Source organism: Nicotiana sylvestris, chromosome 6, assembly GCF_000393655.2.
Source record: "Nicotiana sylvestris chromosome 6, ASM39365v2, whole genome shotgun sequence".
NCBI lineage: Eukaryota > Viridiplantae > Streptophyta > Magnoliopsida > Solanales > Solanaceae > Nicotiana > Nicotiana sylvestris.
Window position 1 is genome coordinate 204344238 of NC_091062.1, and position 26162 is coordinate 204370399.

Here is a 26162-nt window from a genome sequence, read left to right on the forward strand (position 1 = left end):
GGCACACCATGAAGACGAACAATCTCACGGATATAGATCTCTGCCAACTACTCCGAAGAATATGAAACTGCCACAAGAATGAAATGCGCTGACTTGGTCAGCCTATCAATAATAACCCATACCGCATCGAACTTCCTCTGAGTCCGTGGGAGTCCAACAATGAAGTCCATAGTGATACGCTCCCACATCCACTAGGGAATATCAATCTTTTGAAGTGAACCACCAGGTCTCTGATGCTCGTACTTTACCTTCTAACAATTCAAACATCGAGTGCAACAATATCCTTCTTCATCCTCCTCCACCAATAATGCTGCCGCAAATCCTGATACATCTTAGCGGTGCCTAGATGAATAGAATACCGGGAACTATGGGCCTCCTCTTGAATCAACTCACGAAGTCCATCCACATTAGGCAAAAAACTCAACCCTACATCCTCAAAACTCCATCATCTCCAACTGTAACCTGCTTGGCACCACCATACCGCACTGTGTCTCTAAGGACAAGCAAATGAGGATCATCATATTGCCCATCTCTGATATGCTCAATTAATGAAGATCGAGCGACTGTACAAGCTAAAACACGGTTGGGCTCAGAAATATCCAACTTTACAAACAGATTGTCTAAAGCCTGAACATCGAAAGAAAGCGGTCTCTCACCGACCGAAATATACGCAAGGCTACCCATACTAGCTGACTTCCTACTCAAAGCATCGGCCACTACATTGGCCTTCCCCGAATGATAAAAGATGGTGATATCACAGTCTTTCAATAGCTCCAACCACCTTCTCTGCCTCAAATTTAGCTCCTTCTGCTTGAACAAATACTGTAGACTCTTGTGATCCGTGAACACCTCACAAGACATGCCATATAAATAATGCCTCCAAATCTTCAGCGCGTGAACAATGGCTGCTAGCTCCAAATCATGAACTGGGTAATTCTTCTCGTAAATATTCAACTATCGCGAAGCATATGCAATAACCTTGCCATTCTACATCAACGCCGCACCAAGTCCAATACGAGATGCGTCACAATATACTATGTATGACCCTGAACCTATGGGCAAAACCAACACCGGCGCCATAGTCAAAGCTATCTTGAGCTTTTGAAAGCTCACCTCACATTCCTCAGACCACCTGAACTAGGCATCCTTCTAGGTCAACCGGGTCATCGGGGCTGATATAGATGAAAACCCTTCCACAAACCGATGGTAATAACCAGCCAAACCCAAGAAACTCCGGATCTCTGTAGCTGATGTGGGTCTAGGCCATTCCTTGACTACCTTTATCTTCCTCGGATCCACCTGAATACCCTCTGCTGATACAACATGACCCAAGAAGGCTATTGAACTCAACCAAAAATCACAATTCGAAAACTTAGCATACAACTGACTGTCTCTCAAAGTCTGAAGAACGACTCGAAGATGCTGCTCATGCTCCTCTCGGTTGCGGGAGTAAATCAAAATATCATCAATGAAGACAATCACAAAGGAATCCAGATAAGACTTGAAAACCCGGTTCATCAAATCCATAAAAGTTGTGGGGGCATTTGTCAATCCAAATGACATCACTAAGAACTCATAATGCACGTACTGAGTGCGAAAAGCTATCTTAGGGACATCAGATGCCCTAATCCTCAACCGATGATAGCCAGATCTCAAATCAATCTTCGAAAACCTTTGGCACCCTAAAGCTGATCAAACAAGTCATCAATCATCGACAATGGATACTTGTTCTTGATGGTGACCTTGTTCAACTGCCGATAATCTATACACATCCTCATCGACCCATCCTTCTTCTTAACAAACAACACCGACGCACCCCAGGGCGAGACACTAGGTCTAATAAAGCCCTTGTCAAGCAAGATTTGCAGTTGCTCCTTCAATTCCTTCCACTTTTGTGGGGCCATACGATATGGCGGAATAGAAATGGGCTGAGTGCCCGGAGTCAAATCAATACAAAAGTCAATATCCCTGTCGGGTGGCATCCCCATCAGGTCTGCACGAAATACTTTTGGAAACTCATGAACAACTGGCACGGAATCCATAGAAGGAACCTCAACACTAGAATCACAAACATATGCCAAGTAAGCTAAACACCCTTTCTCGACCTTACGCCGAGCCTTCATATAAGAAACAACCCTACTGACAGAATGACTGGGAGTCCCTCTCCACTCCAATCGAGGCAAACCTGGCAAGGCTAAGGTCACGGTCTTGTTGTGACAGTCCAATATGGTGAGATAACGTGATAACCAATCTATCCCCAATATGACATTAAAATCAACCATATCCAGAAGTAGGAGATCTACACGGGTCTCACGACCCTCAATAATAACCACATATGAGTGATAGACACGATCTACAATAATAGAATCACCTATCGGTGTGGACACATATACATGAGCACTCAAAGAATCACGGGGCACAACCAAATATGTAGCAAAATAAGATGACACATAGGAGTATGTAGACCCTGGATCAAATAGAACTGAAACATCTCTACTGCAAACTGAAACCGTACCTATGATAATGGCATCGGATGCCTCGGCCTCATGCCTGGCTGGGAAAGCATAACATCGGGGCTGGGCCACACCACTCTGAACTACCTCCCCGGGACGGCCTCCTACTGGTTGGCCTCCACCTCTAGCAACCTGATCTCCACCTCTAACACCTCGACCTCCATCTCTAGCTTCCTGACCCCTACCTCTAGTTGGCCGAGTAGGCAGTGGAACATCTGGTGCCTGAACCATGGCACGAGAACCCTGCTGCTGAGAACTGCTCGATGATCGAGGGCAAAATCTAACAATGTGCCTTGGATCACCACAAATATAACAAGTCCTCGGTTGCTAGGACTACTGACCCTGAAACTGACCCTGACGGCCTGAGTAACCACCCTAAAAACTCTGGAGTGAAGGTGCACTGATAGGAGCTGGTAGTGCACTATAGGGTAGCTGATCTGAATACTGCATATGAGAATCACGATTTGGGGGGATGGCCTCTACTAAAAGAATCCCTGCCTCCAGACGAGGCACCACTGAACCTGTTAGAATGACGAGGCCTCTTGTCAGACCCCCGACCACTCCCCTGTGATAGAACCATCTCAACTCGCCTAGCCACATTAGCTGCATCCTAGAAAGAAATCTCACTCCCTTTCTTCTTAGCCTTCTACAATCTGATAGGCTGATCTAATCCCTCAATAAACCTCCTTACCCTCTCTCTCTCGGTGGGAAGTATAAGAAGAGTATGACGGGCCAAGTCAATAAATCTGGTCTCGTACTGAGTGACGGTCATAGAACCCTACTAGAGACGCTCAAACTGCCTCTGATAGTCCTCCCTCTGAGTGATAGGAAGAAACTTCTCCAAAAATAGCTGAGAGAACTAATCCCAAGTCAAAGACAATGACCCTGCTGGTATAGACAAACAATAATCCCTCAACCAAGTCTTGGCGTAACCTGACAGATAAAAAGCAGCAACGTCGACCCCATTGGTCTCCACTATCCCCATGTTTCATAGAACCTCATGACAGTTGTTCAAATAGTCCTGGGGATCCTCTGAAGATGTACCGCCATATGTGGTAGTAAAAAGCTTGGTGAACCTGTCCAGTTTCCACAAGGCATCAATAGACATAGCTGCTCCATCACCGGTTTGAGCTACAACACCCGACTGGACTACCCCAACTAGCAGAGCTACTGGAGTCTGAAACTGGGGAGCCATCTGCTCTGGAGTGCGAGTCGTAGGAGTTTGGGCTCCTCCTCCAGCCTAGGAGACAGCTGGTGCTACAGGGAATATGCCTGCCTGAGTGACACTCTCCATAAGGCCCACTAGACGGACCAGAGCATCCTGGAGTACCAGGGTGGCGATGAACCCCACTGGAACCTGCACTGACCCTGCTGGAACTGTTTGGGCCGGAACCTCATCCTCAAACTCTACTTGAGGCTTTGCCACTGGTGCTGCTGCTCGAGCTTTGGGCTGAGCCCTGCCTCTAACTTGGCCTCTAGCACGGCCTCAGCCTCTACCCCTCACAAGAGCTGCTACTGGGGGCTCGGGCTGTTGGTCAGCTGATGAAGCGGTACATGTTCTCATCATCTATGAAAGTACAGAGTGTGAGTTCAATTAAAATTTGAGAAACCAAGTCACATGACTGGAAAGAATAGATGTGAAGTTTTCCTAAACTTTATAGCCTCTGGGGGATAAGTACAGACGTCTCCATACTGATCCCTTAGACTCTACCTAATTTGTTCGTGAATTGTGAGACCTCGACAACCTAGAGCTCTGATACCAACTTGTCACGATTTGGATTTCCCACCCTCGGGAGTCGTGATGGTGCCTACTCATAAAAGCTAGGCAAGCCGATGATTACAATTTTTACCACCATTTTTATTAATCAAACAGAATCAGATATTAGCTAAGCAAAATAATTAAAAAATGTGGAAGTGATATAGCAAACCAACAGTCTAATACATAGCTACCCCAAAGATCGGGTGTCACAATCCACGAACGACTAAGATTTACTATAATACAAGTTTGTAAGAAGTACAACTGTTCTCGAATTGAAAAGAGACAACAAAAAACTAAAGCGGGAAAAGGGGGACTTCAGGCTCTGCAGATACTAGCAGATTTACCTTGGTCTCCTTGGACTGAAGGCAGCTACCTCAAGTTACTCACAAGGTTCGGCACCGAAATCTGCATAAAAGAGTGCAGAGTGCAATATCAATACAACCGACCCCATGTACTGGTAAGTGTCGAGCCTAACCTCGACGAAGTAGTGACGAGGCAAGGACACGACAACCATATAAACCTATGTAGTTAAATCATACACAAATAGAACTATAATAACAGGAAATAACAAATAAAGATGGGAAGGGGAACATGCTGCGGGGAAATATTAAATTCTAACAATAATTCAGTAGATAAGCATAAAGAACACCATATTCGTATCAACAGGAATAATGAAACAATGACATGTGCACGACATCACCCTTCGTGCTTTTACACTCGTCCTTACCATAAGAAACAATAGAATCGGCACGGCATCACCCTTCGTGCATTAACTCTCATAATCATGGCACGACATCACCCTTGGTGCATTAACACTCACAATATCGACACAGCATCATCCTTCGTGCATTAACACTTACAATATCGGCACAGCATCACCCTTCGTGCATTAACACTCACTCACAATATCATGCACGACATTACCCTTCGTGCTTTACACTTTTCCTCGCCTAAACAATAGAAACAATACGTCCCATCAAGAGAATCAACAATAGAAACAATAACATCCCGGCAAGAGAATCGGCTATAACCAATATTGTTTCAATAGTTACTTCACAAAATAAATCTCAACTTAAGTCAATACTCAACAATGGTCAATTACCAAGAAATTATCATAAGTCTTGTTCAACATTGATAATCATCAATTTATGGATGAACAATACATATTAGAGTCACAACATTCATGGTATAAGACTCACAGGCATGCTTGATACCAATGTTATAGACACTCGTCACCACACCTATATGTCGTACTCAATACTAACACGTAGCAAATAAGACCACAACTCTTATTCTCTCAAGCTAAGGTTAGACCAAACACTTACCTCAATTCTACGGATAAAAATCAAGCCTCAATTACCGTTTTACCTCTTGGTTCCACTTCCAATCCGCTTGTATCTAGTCATAATTTACTTAATAACATTAATAAATACTAAATAAACCAATTCTAATGCATGAATATAGATTTCCCAATGTTTTTCCCAAAAAGTTAAAAATCGACCCCGGGCTCGCTTTGTCAAAACTTGAAGTTCATGTCACGACCCAAACCAATAGGACGCAACGGGCACCCAGTACCTTACTCAATCAAGTACCTACGTAATGTATCTTTCGTATCATACTATCATAGGTAAATGAGCCAGAGAGGCTGTGTGAGATAAGTACAATAAAACATGGAGAAATACTCGTCATTGGATGATCTAACATGTAATCCAAACTTATACATATGACGTACGGGCTTATAAGGCCGGCATGATCCTTTATATGCTCAAAACATAGGACAGGCTAGCCCTCCGTTAAAAGTTGGTCTCTATTCTGCCCTTGCCGTCAACAAATGGGTTCGTATATGCCCTCCATCACTAACGGAAGACTCATAAAGCCAAGTGGAATATATATGAGGGCAAGTTAGACCTAGTTTGAATTGTACAGGGGCATATATGAGTCAGTTATGATAGTCGTTTCTCAAACACTTCACAACTCCATATCAATTTACTTAGACACCTATTTGTCAACACCAAATTAATTATCACAACAAATAAACTAAGTCATAGACACAAACATTCAAATGAACGGCAATGACTTCATTAAATCCTAGTAGCTCAAAGAGGTCGAATCATAAAAAAGACAATGACGAAATGTTCTAGTAGCTCAAATGGGTCGAATTAGGTGTCATTATGGACTTACTGCCAATTATTTCATGGCATGGACACCTTTAAATGCTAGGAGAAGGTTTTTCAAGTGTCCGAAGCATGAGGTAAGTAAATTTTTTGATGGGTTCTTTTAATTATTCCGATTTGCTTGTAAATTTATTTTATTTATTTTTGGTTTTTAGGAAGAAAAATATTCCTATTGGGAATGGCAAGATGAAGAGCTTTCTCCTAAAATTTCAAATCTCATATGCAGTTTAAAGAAGGAAAAGAAAGCTCTAATCCGTGAAAGAAATTCTCTCCAAAGGAAAATTTGATCTTGAAAATGTTATGATGCTCGTCCATCATGGAGGAATAAAGACCTTGAAATTGAAAAGAAATGTTCTAATGAAGAAAGTGACCGATTTAGAGTACTCCGTTGTGCTTGATGCTAAATTTCGAAGAAGATGTGGATTTTCATGTGTGTGATATTGGGATATCTTGTTATGTTCTTTGGATTAGTGCGAAATGATATGTAATGTTAGTGTAATTGTGGCTTAATTGTTTTCTTTTATTATGTAATGAAGCTTTATGTTTTTATACAATGATTTAATAAAGTCATTACCATTCATTTGCTGTGTCTATGACTGAGTTTATTTGCTATGATAACTAGTTAGGTGTTGTCAACTAGGTGACTAAGTAAACTGATATGGAGCTGTGAAGTGCTTGAGAAATGACTATTATAACTGACTCATATATGCCCTTGTACAATTCGAACTAGGTCTAACTTGCCCTCATATGTATTCCACGTGGCTTTATGAGTCTTCCGTTAGTGATGGAGGGCATATACGAGCCCATTTGGTGACGGCAAGGGCAGAATAGAGACCAACTTTTAACGGAGGGCTAGCCTGTCTTATTTCATATAGTAAAAGGCATTTTAGGCCATTCCCCCTATATTGAAGTAGAATGTTACTTTGTAAGAACCAAGCTTCACGAAGGCCTAATCTTTCTTTATCATGTGGCTACTCACAATCAGTTGACTGACATTCTTATTAAGGCCCTCACAGGGGCCAAACATTCAGCTGTTGTAGGCAAGTTGGCTGTGAAGACCTCACTTCCGACTTGAGGGGGCAGAGGGCGGAGGGGGAGGGGGGTATTTAGTGTACTTATTATTATTCCACACTTTATTCATTGTACTGTTTCTATAGTTAGTTGGTATAGTTAATTAGTTTAGTTGACTTACATACATATGAGTAGTACAACTGTATGCATGTACACAATACATATACCTAAAAATTAGTAGAGTTGATTAAAGAATTCTCATTATACCAAATACATGGAGATTTTGTCGATGCTCTCACTCACTCACTCTCTCTCTCTCTTTCTCTCTCTCTCTCTCCTATCTTCTCCTTATTTCAGAATATTCTAGAGAACTTCATTGGAGCTCAATCATCTTGAGCTTGTTTAGAATCATAATAAGAGGTCAATATGGAGATCATTATTAGTTATCTTATAAGGATTGGTGAAGGAGATGTGTCGATAAAGTTCGGCAGAAATAAGAATTCGATATGATTGTGCAACTAATTCATGTTTGAGTTTCATCACGCTAATTTGAGGCTTGGGAGTTGTTAAAGAAGACGTATGTTGCCTCCAAAAGATTGACATGTTATTCAAAGCCCAGGGGCAGATATGGATCATTCGCATAGTTTGAGTGCTTGACCTTTGTACAAATGTCATGTAACATCACGGTTGCTAAACAATGTCATTTTTGTAACGGGAAGTATAGATTTTGAATCCGGGACCAAAATGTTGTCTTTTTGGACTCAAAATACTTAAATAGGTGGGAAAAAAACTTCGTGATCAAAATATGTTTCAAATCGCATTTTCTACACTTTCAGTTTTCCTCCCATTAAATGGACTGGCTGCCCACTAAATGGGTCCCACTCACACTCTATAAAACCCTACCTTCTTCCTTTTAGTCTATTTCTTTTACTTTTGTCTTTTGTTTATGCTTATAACTTCATCAATGCTATATTTGTTTCCCTAACTTTTTTGTAGTTTCGTTTGTTAAGTACTACTTTCATGAAGTGACAAAACTTTTAGTATATTATTCCAAGAGTAAAAAACAAAACAAATTAATCTTTGTTAGTTCATATTGTTAGTCATTTAAGTCCACATTTTCAAGTTGAGACTAATATGAAATAAAGTTTAATAATCTCAAAATAGTAGTGTAATAATCTCAAAATTTTAATTTCAAGTCAGAACTAATGTCTTCATTTATGTTATCTTTGGTTTTCAAAATACAAAATACTCTTGTTGATTTCTTAAAAAAAGGATAAATTGTTCTTAAACTAACCCAAAGTTGTGTTAAACGTCCACCGCAATAAGAGTACATGAACATGTCCCTCTTCCTTTCATTTGTCCTTTTCTTTGACATCAACGAATGTAACTTATATTATATTATTAAATTTTAAATCTATAATTTTAAAAGTATAGTGGATCCTATAATTTAAAGTCTAAATCCTTCAAATTTAGATTCTTAATTCATCTTATTCTTATAGCATTATACTTGTTCGTCTATTAATAACAAGAATAATAATAATATATCCGGTATATTCTTATTAATATACTTGTACGACCATTAAAAGTAATACTTAAAATTTTCAGTGCAAGAATACATATTTATTTTTCTGCATACGTAAAAGAATATATCCAAACAATGTTAAGAATTAGTTTGTTTTTTTGTTAGTAGAAATTATTGTTTCAAATAAGATGAAGAGGATTATGGGGATTTGGGATATGGCGGGGAGGCAAGTGTGTCAGAGAAGGGTACTTACTATAGTAGTAGGTTTTTACAAAAATGGGAGCGGCAGCCACTGCATTTAAAGGGAGGAAAGCTTAAAGGGTAGAAAATGCGGTTTGAAACCACGTTCTATATATTAAATTATATTTTATCTTAACGTTTCAAACGATCGTTAAGGTAAAACGTATTTCATAATCGCGTTTTATTATTTTGATCATTAAATTTTTTTCTACCTATTTAAGTATTTTGAATTAAAAAAAATAATATTTTGGTTCCGGACTCTATAGATTTCACCAAACTACTATCAGAAGACAATTTTGGACAATTTCGTACGCTTTAAAGTCAAATTTGACCCCTTTCTAGTTCTAGAAAGAAAAGTAGAAGAAGAAAAAAAACACACTATAATTCTCCAAATTTCTTAGCAACAAAAACGACGTCTTTTTGAGATCCGCTTTCGTTGGTCGGATTAGCAAGCGATCGCATCGGAAAAGAGTGAGAATTTTTTTTTGGCGGTGTTATTCGCCAACTCCGAGGGCAACATCCTCGTCAAACGGTAATCCACAGCTCATCTCCATCTGTTTCTCGTAATCTCCCCTCCTCTCCCCAAAATATGGTTCACTTTCCAGCGTAAGCGACTGAGGTGCTTAAATTGGGGTCTGAATTTTGGTCTTTTGAGGGAAATGTTCTTATCTGGAACATTTAATCTTTAATCTTAGAGGCAGATGCAGCATATTGGCGCTCGTGTATAAATTGCTTATGACTTTGAACTGTATATAAATTAATTTTCCTAAAATGTACCCACTGTAACCCACACCTCTTCAGAATTGTAATGTTGTTGTTATGTGAAATCTAATTATTAGCTACACTGCTGAATTTAACTGCTCCAGATCATATAACCAAAAAAAGGAACAAAATGAAAAGGAAAATGTATTTTATTTTCCTTAAATATATTCTATTTCAGGAATTATCACCAGTGACAAAGCCAGATGTTAGGAAGGATCATCCAAATTACACTGTGCCGTAGGGAAAAAACAAATTTTCATTTGTATATATACATAAATTTTTTATCTTTCTTGAAATAATAAAGGATTTATAGTGTAGTGGCAAAAATGGTTCAAACATGTTTACATTTTTTTAACGAAGAATTAACCCAAATAGCTGCCCACCCAACCGGTTAAACTAAAAATACCCGGTAGAGGTATAATATATGCATAATTTGTGTAGTATATGTGTCTAATCATATATAATCAAATCTATGTATATGACTAGTAAAAGTAAACAGTGAATATGGTCAGCTATTTGCGTAAAGATCTTTTTTTTAATGCCCTTGTTAGAATTTCTGGCTTCGCCACTAATTATCACCTTATATTCATGGTTTCACGTGAAGCTTTAATGGAGTACCTGCAGAGCAGCGGCTGCATTGGCGGTCTTTCTTAGTTAAGCTGGGTTCAGAGAATCTTAGAGGGGTGAAGGATGAAGAACTCCTTGTTGCTTGCCACAAGTATATAAATTTGTCTCTCTTAATCTTTATTTACTTGATTTCCCATTCGGCTCGCATTTTTAAACATATAGCTGGAAACAACTGGGTGGTGGAAGAGTATATTGTTTGAGAAGCAGGATGACTTATGAGTTTATTTAAAGAATGTTTTCTCTAGACTCAAATTAATGTTGTCAGGCTGAACCTAATTAAAAGTTTATTTTGTCATAAGATACTCTGCTAATCATGATATAATTTGTATTGTGTTCTAAGTGGCTCTCTATTTATTTCACATATTCTTTTGCGCAGATCGGTTTACACTGTATATACAGTGCTTGGAGATATAAGCATTTATGTTGTCGGCAAGGATGAATATGATGAACTTGCGTGTAAGTGGTACCTAGTTCAGTGTTCCAAGGCTTCATCAGAAACTATTACTATGTAAAAAGTAAAACTGAAGTTTGTATCATCTCCGTCTCAATGCGAATAACTGCTTGACATTGAATGTTAGTTGTGCCCCTTCCATGTAGTTCAGAGTGTGTTTGACACAAAATTTTGGTGAATGTACTATCCTCTCCATTTTATGAATGAAAAAAAATATATACCTTATAAAGGTATCTGAAGAGCGCCTATACCTGAGCTTTAAGCGTATGACTAGTGTGGCACATTAGTTTAGAAAGCAAATCAAACTCTAGTACTTGGTTGATTAAATGAATCGGCTGGTTAGTCAATATTTATTATGCTAATAGCCTGCGTCCGTGTCTCTGTCATTTTTCGTTGAGCAGCATGGCCTCCTGTCCTGATTGGGACTTATGTTCTATGCTTGTACGTAGGTCTTTGTGCTGCTTTTGTTTCCACCATTCTTCTTCATCCACCATTGATCTTCTGGACTTTGTTTGCAGTGTCTGAAGCAATCTTTGTTATAACATCTGCTGAAAAGGATGTATGTGGGAAACCTCTAACGGAAAGACTTTTCCTGGACAAGTATGGAAAGATTTGCTTGTGCGTGGATGAGGTTGTGTGGGCGGTAAGAGGAATTGTCTTTATGTTTTGAACAATAAAAATCTTTGTTACTTGAAGCTCTCACACTTGGGATGAAGCTTGTAGAGGACCATACAGTGCTAAGAAAATCTATTTCTTTATCAAAAACTACCAATGTGATGAGAAGCCACATTTTTTTTTTTTTGAGTTGATAGATGAGAATGTATGATTTAGATTTTGCCTGGTGCTAAGTTTCTTGAAAAAACATGTTCTTTACCTTTACTTGAAATAGATTTTTAGATTGATGATCCTTTTTAGTCCAATAGACCAGAGATTAGATATTGTTTTGACTGTAAAACTCTTGCTGATTATGTTCTTTTTTTTTTATTATGAAGGGGGTGCTGGAAAACATCGACAAAAGATAGAATCAATAGACTTGTTAGATTGAAACCACCAACCGAGTTCTGAGATATATTTGTAGTCTGTATGTTTAGGCAAAACAGCTGAGGCTCCAGCAGTGCGATGTATGTTAAGTTTACAGGTATCTTTCGGATTTTACTATAATGATGTTGGTTAGCTCCATTCTTGTATGGTTGTAATACTCATCTTCATTTTAAACTTTGTTTTTGGTATTACTATTTTTTTCACTCGCATAGATGAGAAAGGTGATATCAGATACTGCTATGCAGTTATGGATGGCTATTTACAAACTATAAGTGGAGATGTGAAACTTTTTTTTTCCTTCTGAATTTTCTCTCCTAAACGAAATTGCATTTGTCCCTAAAAAGTTAGTGTAGTACTTTAATAATGCCCTTTGAATTGATTTCGTTGTGGTGTTGGACCTCTGATTTTGGTAAAAGACATATAGGGTTTGTTTGGTACGAAGGAAAATGTTTTCCATGGAAAATGAGTGATTTTATCACTTATTTTCCCTTATTTGGTTGGTGAGTGAAAAACATTTTCAGGAAAATATTTTTTAGTGTTTGGTTTGAGAGTAAAAAATATTTTTTATGCTATGCTCCTCACGTCCTTCCCCCAAGTCCCCATGAAAAAGAAAGTACTTTTTTTGTTAAAATGAAAAAAAATACACTTTTATATCATGAAAAGAATATACCCATTTGTTGAAATGAAAAAAAAAAATCTATGTACAACATGAAAAGAAAGTATTATTAATAATATTTTTATTGAGGGTGAGGGTGGGATAGGATAGGTGGGGTGGGTAGCTGAGGGTGTGGAGGTAGGTTGGTGGGGATGGGGAATAGAGTGGGGAAGGTTGAAAAAAGAGTTTTGGAAAATGTTTTTCATTCTCTTGATAGGGAAAATATTTTTTTCCAATTGGAGTAAAATGAGAGAAAAAACATTTAAGCCAACCAAACATGAAAAAATTAGAAATTTCGTTCATACCAAACACACCCATAATGAAAAACTCTAATGAGGGCCAATAGCAGCTCCATTCTGTAATCTTTCGCCAAAGCCTAAAAAAGGCCAATATTGTCAAATGAGAATATATATCCCAACAAGATCATCCTTTCAAGTACAGATTATTCATAAATCATAACCTTCTCAACTCATGAAGCATTACAAAATTTTACTTACTTAATATGCAAGCACCTTATTTGCAAAAATTTGAGGGATTTACGCTAACTAAAAGAGCAGCCCGATGCACGATGCATCCTGCTTCACGCAGAGTCCGGAAAAGGGCCGCAACCTAAGGGGTGTGATGGTCCATGAGACACTGCTCATTTTTCCTACTTGGTCCTGCTGCTGACCAGTAAGTCATGATCAACTTGTTTCCACATGCTTGACCATTATATTTAAGCTAGCTTTGCCTAGGATATATAACGACACATTTGAACATAGAGATGATCAAATGGACTTGCTCAAGTTGGATAATTCTGTGGGAAGCTGAATAATGGTTTCACCAGAGGGAAAACAAGATGAGGGATTGTTTAATCCTGAGGTTGAGCCATATGCATTCCAGCAAAACGATGTTGTGGGAAACTCCAAAAATGAAACAAGTTGGATATCTTCCAAATATAGATTTCTACAGGGGGAGCTATCACTGCAGGCAAATGTTATTGCATTTTTTGTTGCTGAAGATCCTCTAATACCCACAAAGGATACACTGTTAATGCTAATAGCCAAAGTCTGCATATTGGATATTCACGTTAATTATATGCACACGAACACAATTGTAAGAGAAGTGCAGAATGGAACAATTAGGGTTATCTATCCCTAAACTGACACTTTTCGCTGCTATTATCAATTTGACAAGCTAATAATTATTCAGCTTACCTGGTTTGGGCAGGCCTGTCGAGAATCACAATAATATTGATCTATTATAATGGGATTTGACACATTTTCCATCCACAAATTCGCAAAAGCAATCTTTCTGACAAACCCACTACCTCCCTGATATTATGAGAAAAACCAACAGGAATTGCATCAGCAAAATTAAATACTGAAAGATGAATACTGGTGAGAAAGGTGGCTAATTTAAAATGATATTTCCTATGTTTCAATTTATGGGTTGTAGTTTGACTGGATATGAGTTTAAGATTTTTTTTTGTAACGTTAAACATATCATATCACTTGTGCGATTAGAAAAACTTATCATAAAGGTAAAATTAGAAGTTTACAGTTAAAATATTTCCAAATAAAAAAAAAATATCATTCTTTTGCGGACGAACTAATAAATAGATAATGTCATATAAAATGGAACTAAAGATAGTACTATTAGTTACTCCTATTAAGAATATTCAAATTCATTGAACTAATTAGCACGTCCGAAGAGAAGCAGCAAACTAATAGGACTACCTGCCAAGTCTTTATCCTAACACCATTTTCTGTGTTGGAAAGATATGCTCCATCAACACTGACATCGTGCACTTGAGACCATGAGTTTGACTTTCCCAAGCTTCCAATGCTAAAATAATGTGGCATATATATCATCCATCAAACCAAAAACCTTAATTTGTCTATGATCATCTTAACAAAACAGTAAATTAAAACATTTTACCTTATACCATGGCCTGGTCCACAAGCAATGTTTTTGACCAAGATTCTTGAAGAATTGCCCACTATAGATATACAGTCATCTCCTGCCGGATTCAATTTGTGCATGTTACAACAAATTAAAATATAACAATAATAGAACATACTACTAACTCTGATACCAACATAAGGACAGTCCGATGCACAAAGTATCCCATCTTCACGTAGAGTTCAGAGAAGGGTAGCAGTACCCCAAGGGGTGTGATAGACAGTCTATCTAATGCAAGAATTAGTTGCTACGTTCGTAGCTCGAACACGTAACCTATAGGTCACACGGAGACAACTTTACCGTTGCTCCAAGGCTCTTTTGATGAACTCTGATATATACCAACATGCGTAGACCAAAAATAAACAAACCTATTTTCTATTATGACAACAGAACCTTGTTTTTTATAGACCAAAAATAAACAAACCTGTGCCAATACTGCTATCTCTGATACCAACATGTATAGATGAGCTTATGTGAATTCCATCTGTGTTAGGGCTCTTAGCTGGTGCTTGTACTATGAGATGTGATACTTCAACATGTATACATTTAGAAATTGATATATGCATTTGTTGACTATTTAACATCCTTATGTCCCTCACTTTCAGATTGTTGCATTTGTGGAAAGTCATAGCCTGTATATATATATATTATCATTAAATCAATGAATCATAACCATAATAATTATTAAAAGTAAATCCTTCTTAGATACATTGACAGTGTGGATGAAATTTACACTATCAGTTAGGTGATTTGATAGTGAAAAATTCCTTTTACACTGTCAATATATGGAAGTTAAACTGTAAAAAAAAATGAGGTCGGAGAGAAATAGGACTGACTGTTGGAGCATGTCGACAGGGCTGCCAAAATAAAAGATTGTATCACGTTAGACCTAATTATATGGTGTGAAAGAATTCCATAAAGCACAAAGTATTTCTATATATGGAAATAAAATTACATTGGTTGTATTAATTTTGCATGAACTAGACCACCATTTCTGGCCCATCCCGTTAACTGTTCCTCCTCCTTCTACAGTCAGGTATTTCACTTTAAAGAAATAAAGCCATTTATGTGGATTCAAACCATCCCAGACTTGAGGATCTTTCGGTGCAACAATTGAACCTGCAATCTTATAATGTATTGCAAAAACTTTAAAAAAATAACTGAAAGCAAAACATATATATATATAGTTGTGTTATACAAGTTATAAACGTTAGGGTTAAGCACTTACTGATAGAGACACCTTTGACCGGCAAGGCCCAACAAAATCAATTGGTCGAACTAGAAAAGAATATCCACTTGGGATTACTATTTTTGGTCGTAATGGTGAAGAACATGCGATTTTCCAGACATCATGAAAAGACTGAAAATATATAAAAACTATTTAACACACATTAATTTATCGATCCTTAAAAAAAAAAGGGTGGGGTGGGGGTGGGGGGAGGGGGTGGGGGATTTACTAAGCTGAGTGTATGTGAAGATATGTGAAATGTATTAATTTAGGTTAATGTAAACATCGGATGCGCGTAAGTTTTTACTCTTACCTTAGTGTCATCGGTTATGCCATCTCCTTTGGCTCCAAACTCATTAACGTAAATAAGGGTTCTTGATCTGCCTGTTATGTTGTTCAATGTAGGGAACTGATGAATCACGGGATGGAAACTGTTCACATTTGGTAAAAGCAAGAAGGAATAGATAGTAGTATATAATAGTGATAACAAAAATGAATAAGAAGAAAAAGTGAAGTAAGAGAAGGAAGAAGATCTCAGCGCCCCCATATTCTGTTAATTAAACTGTTAGAAATGACGAGGGTATTTATTATAATGGAGTAACATATACTCGAAAGCCAAATGCTTTCTGCTAGTTGTTTTTTCCCGGGTTCCATGAAAGGGAAGGAAGGTTCCAAGAAAGTAATTAAAAGGGACTTGGGGAATTTCCTAAACTGGCAACATTAAACTTACACAAATCAGTCAAATCCCATCACTGCTATTCTTCTGTTTCATCTTTCACGTACGGGAGAAAACAAGTTAGTGTAGTATGTATTCTTTTTTTTTTTTTTGGTAAATTAAGGATTTTTATTAATCACCAAGTGAATCATTACAAAACCACACCTGACTTCAAACTCGGTCAGATGTCTCTATACTATAACTATATCTCCCTGTACATCAGTTAAAACTCTCACCTCACCTTTTAACTATTAAGTCAACTAACACTAATCACTATTCAAAATTTTAATTGTTGCAGTAATCTCCTAGTTCTAGTATTAGCTCTAGCATTACATACGCATGCTATAGTTCTTGTTATTTCATCTACATCTTTACTGGCCTTCTCAAACACTCGATTGTTTCTTTCGCACCATATCATGTGGATTATCTCAACATGTATCATCTTGAAGGTAACAGCTACTTGAGATTTTCCTTTAGCCTTCTCCATTGTCCATCTCCAATATTGGTTCTATGATTTCAAATCATGTGGTTGCATCTGAAGCCACATTTAGACCTTATTCCATATCCTTTGAGCAAAGAAACATTCCACAAAGAGATGGTTTCTGCTCTCATTATGCAATTGGCACATGACACATATTGTGTCCACTAGCATATCCCATTGCACGAGTCTTATCACTTGTAAGTAGTTTGTTTTGAAGGAATATCCACATAGTAAACTTAGCTTTGGCTCTTGCTTCATTTCTGAACATGAAGGTCTTCCATTCCACTCTAGGTAGTTATTACTATCCAAACCGATGAGCCGCGACGGGCACCCGATACCTTACTCAATCGAGTACCAATATAATGTACCTTTTCATGTCATACTGTCATAGATAATTGAGCCGGAAGGCTTTCGTGATATAAGTAGAATACCACATGTAATACCAACTTATACATAATACATACGGGCCTATAAGACCAAAATAACCACTCCTACACTGAACATAGGACGACAAAGCCATACAATCTTTTACGTACATGACATCTGTCTACAAGCCTCTAAGGATATATTATTTTCATAAAGGTCGGGACAGACTCCCGCCATACCAAACAATACACGTCTAAATCATACTAACCAAACAAGCAACTCCGAAGCAAATGGAGCGCACCAACATCTTCCGCTGAGCTGATAGCCTACTTGGAGGGTTCTCGACCTGTCTATCGGGACTTGCGGGCATGAAATGCAACGTCCCCAGGCAAAAGGGACGTCAGTACAAATAATGTACCGAGTATGTAAGGAATGAAAATTGGTAAATAATAGACATGAGAGAAACATGGAGTAAAAGACTCGACATGTACGTTTGCATAGCTCTATGAATCATTTTATTTTTACAATGTCATGCTTATGCATATAAATGTCATACCATGCATAGGTATATGCGTATATAACATCATCAAGTCTTTGAGGACATCCCATCATATTATTTCAGCCACTGTGGGCAAATCATCAACGTATATCAGCAGATCAGGTGGTGGTGCGTATATAACGCCTTAACCTTTTTCTCATATCCCATATAAATATAATATATATATATATATATATATATATATATGCGTATATAACGTCATCTAGTCATGGGTCAATGTACATGTATAAATGCATGAAATGCATAAGAAATACGTTAATAAGATTTTCTCGGAATGCCATAAAAATCAATATGCCTTTCGGATAAACTTTATCAAATACGTATTTTTCTGAGACCCATGAACATAAGATATAATAATATGTCACATAAGGAATCAAGAACACAGAGACCCCTAGTATTTTTTTGAATAGAGTTGTATATGAAAACTGTGTGTTTGCTGATAACTAGGGATTTTGATACATTTTACACTCCTTCTTGCTTATGTTTTGATTAGAAATTTGTACAAAATAGTCCCAAAAAGCTCACAAGTTGTGCTTGATTGCAGGTTTGATCAACAAAGTGACAAGATGCCAACGATCAGCTCAAAAAGGAGTGAAACTTGCACAAGTACCAAGACAAGACAAAGCTCAGGCAAAACAGGCCCAATGCGGCCGCACACCATTCTATGCGGTCCGCACAAGTGAGGTTCACAGAGGTTGATTTCCAGGCCAACAGGCAATGCGGCCGCATGAGATTTAATGCGGTCCGCATTGGAGTACCTACGGCCGCACTCGATTTAGTACGGTCCGTGTGAGCACGTGATTTTTGTTTACACGACAATTACTCCAAAAGAAAATCGAAAAATAAAACAAATGGTTTTGTTGTACAATTTTTTGGGAATTTACGTGGCATTTTTGGTGGTTATTTGTAGTTTTGTCTGTGATTGTTTAGTTTTGTCAAATAAAAATACAAAAAATATATGTCGCGTGTAAGTTTAGGATATCGTTCTACTATTAGGAATTAATCAAACCATAATTTAGTTTTAAAAGGAAAAATCACAAAAAAACATATGCATCTTTTATTCTAGTTGTTGTCATTGAGTGATTTTATTTTTAATTAAATGTTTAATGTGTGTGATAATTATTTTTAAGTATTAATTAATATTTGTATAGCTTTATTTTTGATTTTTTACAAATTAGTTGGGAATTTTGTTTAAATTAGAAGTTAAAAAAAGGAAAAGAAAGGAGTTTAAATTGAAGAAACCCGGGTTTGGGCTCAAATTTGAGACCAAGGACCAGGCCCAATTCATTTCATGACCCAGTCCGGTTCCCTGGTCTCTATGGCCTCACCAAACGACGTCATTTAAGGCCTATCGGATCTGGACCGTTGATCAAACATATCTAACGGTCCAATTCAACTCCCATTTTAAAACCAAACGACGCCGTATAGGATGTTCAATTGAAGCCTTCCATGTTGTTCAATCCTACGGTCCCCAACACGCCTCATTAGCCCGACCCATTCCCGTAAAAAACCGACCCAGTCCCCTCTGGGACCAAACATCGTCGTTCCTCCTAAACGAAAGATCCTGTCCGTCAACCACACTTCATCCAACGGTCAGGATCAAACCGCCTATCCCATATATAAATCTAAAGCCTACCCCAGCCCCCTAAGCCAGACCCCCCCTCCCTCTCTTCGTCTCCCTCACCAAACCCAAACCCCTTAGAACCCTAGCGTCCCCCACCCTTTCCCCTCACCGTAAACCCGAAGGCAACAACGCCGGTGACCCCCATACTAACACCCCTAGTACATCTCGACCCCCTGAACACAGATCCACAAGCCACGGGTCTCGAATCTTCCCCCACCAAACGAAGATTCGAGCCGGACCCCAACCCATGCCAAGCCCCCCCAAATCCATACCAGGTGTCCCCCTGACCTCCCTCGTGACGAAACCAAGTTTGGTTTGGTCCGAATCTAACCAGAAAACTTCGAATCCAAAATCCGCCCTAAGAACCCTAGAAATCCAGAATCCGAGGTTTTGTCCGTTTAAACGAGAAGGTTGGAGTCTAATAGACTTTAATCGAAGTGTTCTCAGTTGAGAACACTTCGATTAAAGTCCGTTCAACCCCAAAAGAGGTTCGATTCAAAATCCGAGACATGGTCATCTGATTTTTAACCCTTTAAGGAATTTCTTCTTCTTTTCTTTGTTAATTCCATGTTGTTTGTTTTGTTAATGTTTGTTCGTATGTTTGAATGTCAGTTTGATCTGTTTCCAATTGTGTCAACTATTCTGTCCATCTCACCCAGATCTTTATTCGATCGAATTTGTTTCTGTGTGTTTATTACGTATAATTACAGTTTGTGTAATCGAGTCGAATAAGTTCCGTCAATCAGTTAAGTTTTCCACAAATCCCCGTGCCTGTCAACATGAAATCATATTCTGGTCTTGTTCAAGTTTTGGTTATCTGCTATTGATTTGTGCTCGTTGTAATTCACACAGTCGATTCGATACATGTCGTCAATTAGTTTCAGTTTGGAATGGTATTAATCTGATTCGTACTGTTGATTTGTTCACTAAGGCTTTTTAGAATTGATTACACTGTGTTTAGCCTGTTCAGTTGAATCAAGAACCACTTAAGGATTGGTTATAGCTGCAATTGTAATGAAAATTTCAGAGTTTAAGTTAAGTGGACTGCAAATTTGAGTATGGGTTGAACCATTAGAGTAGTCTATAGTGCAAATACACCCTGACTGACATCTTTACATATGAGAAGTCAGGTGTAAGGTGAGTTTAATAATAAAAGGCTGAAGATGCACATGAGAATGGTAGTGGAACCTGTTGTACAACAGGGTATCCACTGCTTTTCTGAATTTCAGCAGTTTAAAGTAGAAGAAACCCCATGCCTAGACAATCCTAAGTGGAGATGACAGCCTTTAAGGCTTATTTTAAGCCCTGGGCAACCTGTCTTAAAAGGAAGGTTCTTCCTTTCTATAGGGATATAAAAAGGGGTTAGACATCAAGAGTTAAGGGGAGGAGATCAGAAAAAAAAATAGAAGGGGGAAGAACATAAAAAGAGAACTAGTTGGGGTGAGAGCATTTTTTGAATCAGTCTAGGGAGGTTTTAAATTGAGTTTCTTGGTTTTAAAGTCAGAAGTCAGTTTTAAATTCAGTTTCAAAACTGAATTTCAACTCCAGCATCTCTTAAAAGAACAAAAGCATAGTTTGAAATAGGCAATCCTGTCCAGTGTTTGAAGTTTTGAAGCTATTGGACTCATTTGAACATTAGTAGATTCTTCTCTGCGATCTGTTGTTTTTGGGCCATATTTCGATTCCTGGGCTTTGGTCGTGTTGCTATTGGTTTGTTGTTTGTTGCTTGATTTCTTCTGAAATTGCCACTGGATTCTGGGTTTATTGTTTGGTTTAATCTACTGGTTGCTGTTGGCATTTGCTACTGCTTGTTACTGCTGCCATTTTTGCTGCTGCTGATTTTTGTACTTTCTTCTTCTTCTTGTTGTGTTTCAACATCCAGGGACATACTTTGAATCACCTTGATGTAACTTGAATTGAAGTTGAAACGGGATTATGCAGCGAATCTGTACATTTGGATGCTATTTATCGCTTTCAATTTCATATATGTCAAATGAAGTAGATTCATCTAATATTAGTTCTGTTTTATATTTTGTATGAATATTGGAAACATGACTGTATAATTGAAACTATTAGGTGTGTAGATTTCTGTGACAGAAATTTAAATTATGTAGATAGTTTATAAAGGTCACATCCCGTAGTTGTTGATTTGAAAAATAACATGTTAAATTTTGACGCAAACTAGTAGGATAATAAGCGAGTAATTTCGCAGAATCGTTAAGTCTGCCGTATTTGAAGTTTGATTCGATGTAGTAAGGCTAAGGTCATGAACTTAATAGGCATGGGTTGATTTCGAACCAGGTTTGTCAGAGTTCCTTCAAAGGCAATAGATTTTCAAAGTGTCAATTAAGTTTAACAACTTTCGAATGTGTTGGTAGTCAAGTTTGGCCCATTTTCGAAGAATAAAAATTAGTTCCAATGGTTCAATTCGTCTAATAATGTGAGGTTTAAAGTAGTTAAAGAATAATTGGTTTGTTTTTGATAATAGCGTTTGTCAATTCTATATCTTATAATTTCATTTTTTTTAGTAATGTTCAATTATGGAATAAGGCGCGAAACAATTTTCTTTGAGCAAATTCGATTGCGATTTTGCGTTTGGCATTTTTGTAACCCAATAATTGATAAAAGGCTCAAACTTGCCAAGCTCGTAATTTAATTAGCGTATATTTTTCTTTCTTTCATTTTTAGAGACAAACATAATAAAAAATGTAGTCGCTGTAGGTTTATCCTTTGAAAAAATGAGACGAACCTCGCCAAATAAAAATGCAAATCGCGGGGCCCTCAATAACTGGTCATAATAAAATACTTAGAATATGGGATGGACTGTTTAGTGAATTTCGCTGCCCTCCCCAAAGATAATAACGCATTAGACTCTTTAGGCGCGATTTAATTAAATTACCTTCTTAAATTCGGGTGCGCATTTATGTGACCCAAATTCAAATCTCAGCGGAATCGGAATGTGTTAAAAACCACGGGTGCATTGATTTTGACGTGGTTCGAGATGCATTTTTACGATGTTGTAATTCTATAAAAATAATAATAATAAAAGCGGTTTAAACTTAATAAAAGCACATAAGTTATAACATGTATTAAATCAGATATTTAGCCATTATAATAATTTAAGCGACCGTGCTAGAACCACGAGATTCGGGGGTGCCTAACACCTTCCCTCGGGTCAACAGAATTCCTTACTTAGAATTTCTGGTTCGCAGACTTCATTTGGAAAGTCGAATATTTTCCTCGAATTGGGATTCAAGATAAACCGGTGACTTGGGACACCAAAAGCCAAACCTTTCCGAAGTGGCGACTCTGAATTAAATAAATAATCTCATTTCGAATATTGTCACTTAAATTGGAAAAACTGCCTCGCGCATTTTACCCTTCGGGGTAGGCACACAAAAAGGAGGTGTGACAGCTCTGACGACTCTGCTGGGGAAAAGAACCCAGAACGTTAGTTCAGGGTTCAGAATTCGAGCTTAGAATAATTGTTATATTTGGCTTTATTATCTGATCTTTATTACATGTTTGGGCATAAACGTGCTAAATATTGTCTTTTACCGCTTTGATATTATCTGAACTGTATATAAACTGTGCCGAAACCCTTCTCTTCTTACCTCCGGGGAGGAGCTTGTTGGTCAAGACTCCCTATTCTGTTAGTGTCATACCCTGAAATAAGAAAGAGGCCGGACAAGTTACAAAGCCGGACGATCTCGCGGGTCCTCGGTACGTAGCCCCCTCCTCGACTCGAGTTGTCCGCTCGGGTACATAGTCTAGAACATATACCCAGGATGAACCTAGTATAACAAAACCTCATGCCGGATCCCTAGTAGGAAAGCTTATTTGCATCATGTTGCATTTGACATAGGGGACTCAACACAGGGGTTGGGTCCGTCTAGGACAAGCAACCCGAAATGAAAAGACCATCCTGCTGCATCCCGTTTGTTTTGCGCATTTATTTGCTTCAGATCTGCATGCTGACCGGTTTCTGAAATAAAAAAAAATTAAAGAAGAAAAGAAAATAGCAGTGTAGGGAGATAACTACTTATTTTTAGAAAAATAAAACCAATGTCCAAGTAGTGTCAAAACCTCGCCGAAATTTTCTTAAAAAAAATGAAAACAAAATTTGTCTTTCAGTTTGATTTATTAAAAAAAAAACATAAATACAAAAAAAAATATTTCCTTTTAATCACTCTCAAAATCCAAAAAAGTATTTGTTTAAAAATTAAAAAAAAAAAGAAAATTCAAAATTCAAAAAATATATTGTTCCATTTGTAGTATCTCTTTAAAAGATTTTCGAAATTTCAAAAAAAAAAGAGTGAAAAGAAGTTTAAAATTCAAAATATTTCCTTAGTCTTCGTCTCTTTTCAAAAAAAATATATATAAAAATCCAGAAAATAGTTTTCCTCCTTTTCTTTAAAAGATTTTATTCAAAAAAAAAGGGATTTAGTTTGTTTCCCCTATTTCTGATCAGCCCGAACTACGCCGGTTTGATTCTCACAGGGTGCGAGATACGTAGGCAACCCTCATCGGGTCCAACCTCCCCTTTTCAAAATAGCCAAAATGTTAGAATTTTAATTTCGTCATGAATGAGTCGGGTAATGCCGTTGGTCAGGATAGCCGAATGTTCCCGAAGGGGACGCCGGAAGGCTGACTTTGCACAAACGGCCATTATTGGTCATTTTTATTTTTCTGACCAAATTGCCCAATGGCCTTAGGATCCTCGTCCCCGAGGCTCTGTGAGGCCGTGTTCCCCATGATTGGTTCATTACTAAAAAAGAGTCATAAATAAATCAAGTGATTGTTTTTGTCAAAAATAGCCAAATGTTCCCGAAAGGGACGGCGGAAGGCTGATTTTGCATAAACGGCCACTTTCGGTCATCTTTTAGAGTTTTTGATCGGTTGACCCTCACAGCCTTAAAATCTTCATCCCCGAAGTGCTGAAAGGCCGTGTTCGAAAATCGGATCTTCTTTTAAAAAAATATATAGTCAAAACATTTTGAGTCAAATCATTTTTTGCTTAAAGCCATCTTAATAAATGTGCAGGATGAGCACAATGCAAAATGAACACTTTTCAATAATGACTAAAATCCCTGTCAAGTTACGGCTATGGTGGAATGATCTAGGTGCTGAAGGGCAAGATGAGGTCAAGAAATATCTGAAAGGTCTCACGGGTTTATTAGAAATCCAGCCTCGGGGAGATATCATAAGAGCTTTAGTCACCTACTGGGACCTAGCGCACAATGTTTTCAACTTCTCCGATTTTGAACTCACCCCGACTCTGGAGGAAATGGCTGGGTACATCGAAAATGCTGAACTTCCATTAAGGCAAAAATACCTGGTTGCCCCAAGAGCTGTCATAGTGCATCGATTTCTAGACTCACTAAAAATACCCAGGACGGTCCATAACCCAGATTTGGCCGCCGGTTTTTGTAATCCATGCTTCATATACGACAGGTATGGTCATGTAGGAGGATTCAATAATCCGACTAACAAGCTATGCAGCAAAGGTAGTCGTCAAAAGTGGGATGAGCACAGACGGGTGGCTTTCATGATAACATTTTTGGGTCTTCTGGTATTTCCAAGGAAGGACGGAAATATTGATCTGAAAATATCCGGGGTCGTCAGTACTTTGCTCACTCAGAATGAAAGTATGCTCGCGCCTATGTTGGTATCTGATATCTTTCGAGCTCTCACAGCCTGCAAAGCCGGGGGGAACTTCTTCGAAGGGTGTAACTTGCTGCTACAAATATGGATGACTGAACATCTCTGCCATCGTTCCGAACTTTTGGGCCATGGTTCCTCAAAGAAAACTTGCATAGAAAAGTTTTACACGAGAACAAAGGAGGTCAGTCTGCCCAAAGGAGTTATGGCGTGGACTTCATTCTTTCAGACTCTCACTGTTAGCCAAATACAGTGGACACTGGGATGGTTGCCTATTGATGAGGTCATGTATATGCCGGCAGCGAGAACTCACTTTCTACTGATGGGACTTAAGAGCATTCAACCTTACGCGCCCTGCCGAGTCTTGAGACAACTCGGGAGATGCTAGATAGTGCCACACGAGGAAGATCTTAGTGCTCAAACAATTGAGATTAGCCCTGACGGATAATTTCCTGAAGCAAAAATCCGCCAGATCTGGAATGAATGTCAATATTTGAAAGCGGATACTTGTGTGCAGGATTAGGCCAAAAGTGAAATGGCGCCAGGTTACCTTGCGTGGTACAGAAGAGAACTTGAACACGAAAGGCCGGCTAAAAGACCCCACATCCTGAATTTTGCCAAGTCGTTGCAAAAGCAGTGGGATTGGTTAGCAAAAAAAAGAGGCTATCGTGCCGAAATCAGCAAATTGAAGCAACAAATTGAAAGTCGGAAATATGAGCACAATGTGCAAGTTGCTACTAATCTGGGAGAAAAGAACAGGTTGACTCAGGAAAACGAGATGTTCACGGCCCAGATCAAACAGATGAGGATAGACGCTGATAACCAGCAA

At 38.2% G+C, this 26162-nt stretch overlaps 1 protein-coding gene and 1 pseudogene across 1 annotated transcript; one reads left to right on the top strand and one right to left on the bottom strand.

Annotated features, from left to right (window-relative positions):
- The first annotated feature begins 6421 nt into the window (after nt 1-6421).
- LOC104245913 (uncharacterized) lies at nt 6422-12291 on the top strand (annotated as a pseudogene).
- Nucleotides 12292-13162: 871 nt separating this feature from the next.
- On the bottom strand, nt 13163-16476 carry LOC104245912 (probable polygalacturonase At1g80170). The gene is made up of 9 exons (XM_009801616.2): nt 16241-16476; nt 15928-16059; nt 15655-15825; nt 15536-15556; nt 15124-15331; nt 14676-14757; nt 14474-14582; nt 13952-14068; nt 13163-13804 (listed from the first exon to the last, which is right to left on the bottom strand). Exons 1-9 carry the CDS (start codon nt 16472-16474, stop codon nt 13523-13525), a joined length of 1356 nt encoding a protein of 451 aa, XP_009799918.1. The 5' UTR covers nt 16475-16476; the 3' UTR covers nt 13163-13522.
- Nucleotides 16477-26162: the final 9686 nt, after the last annotated feature.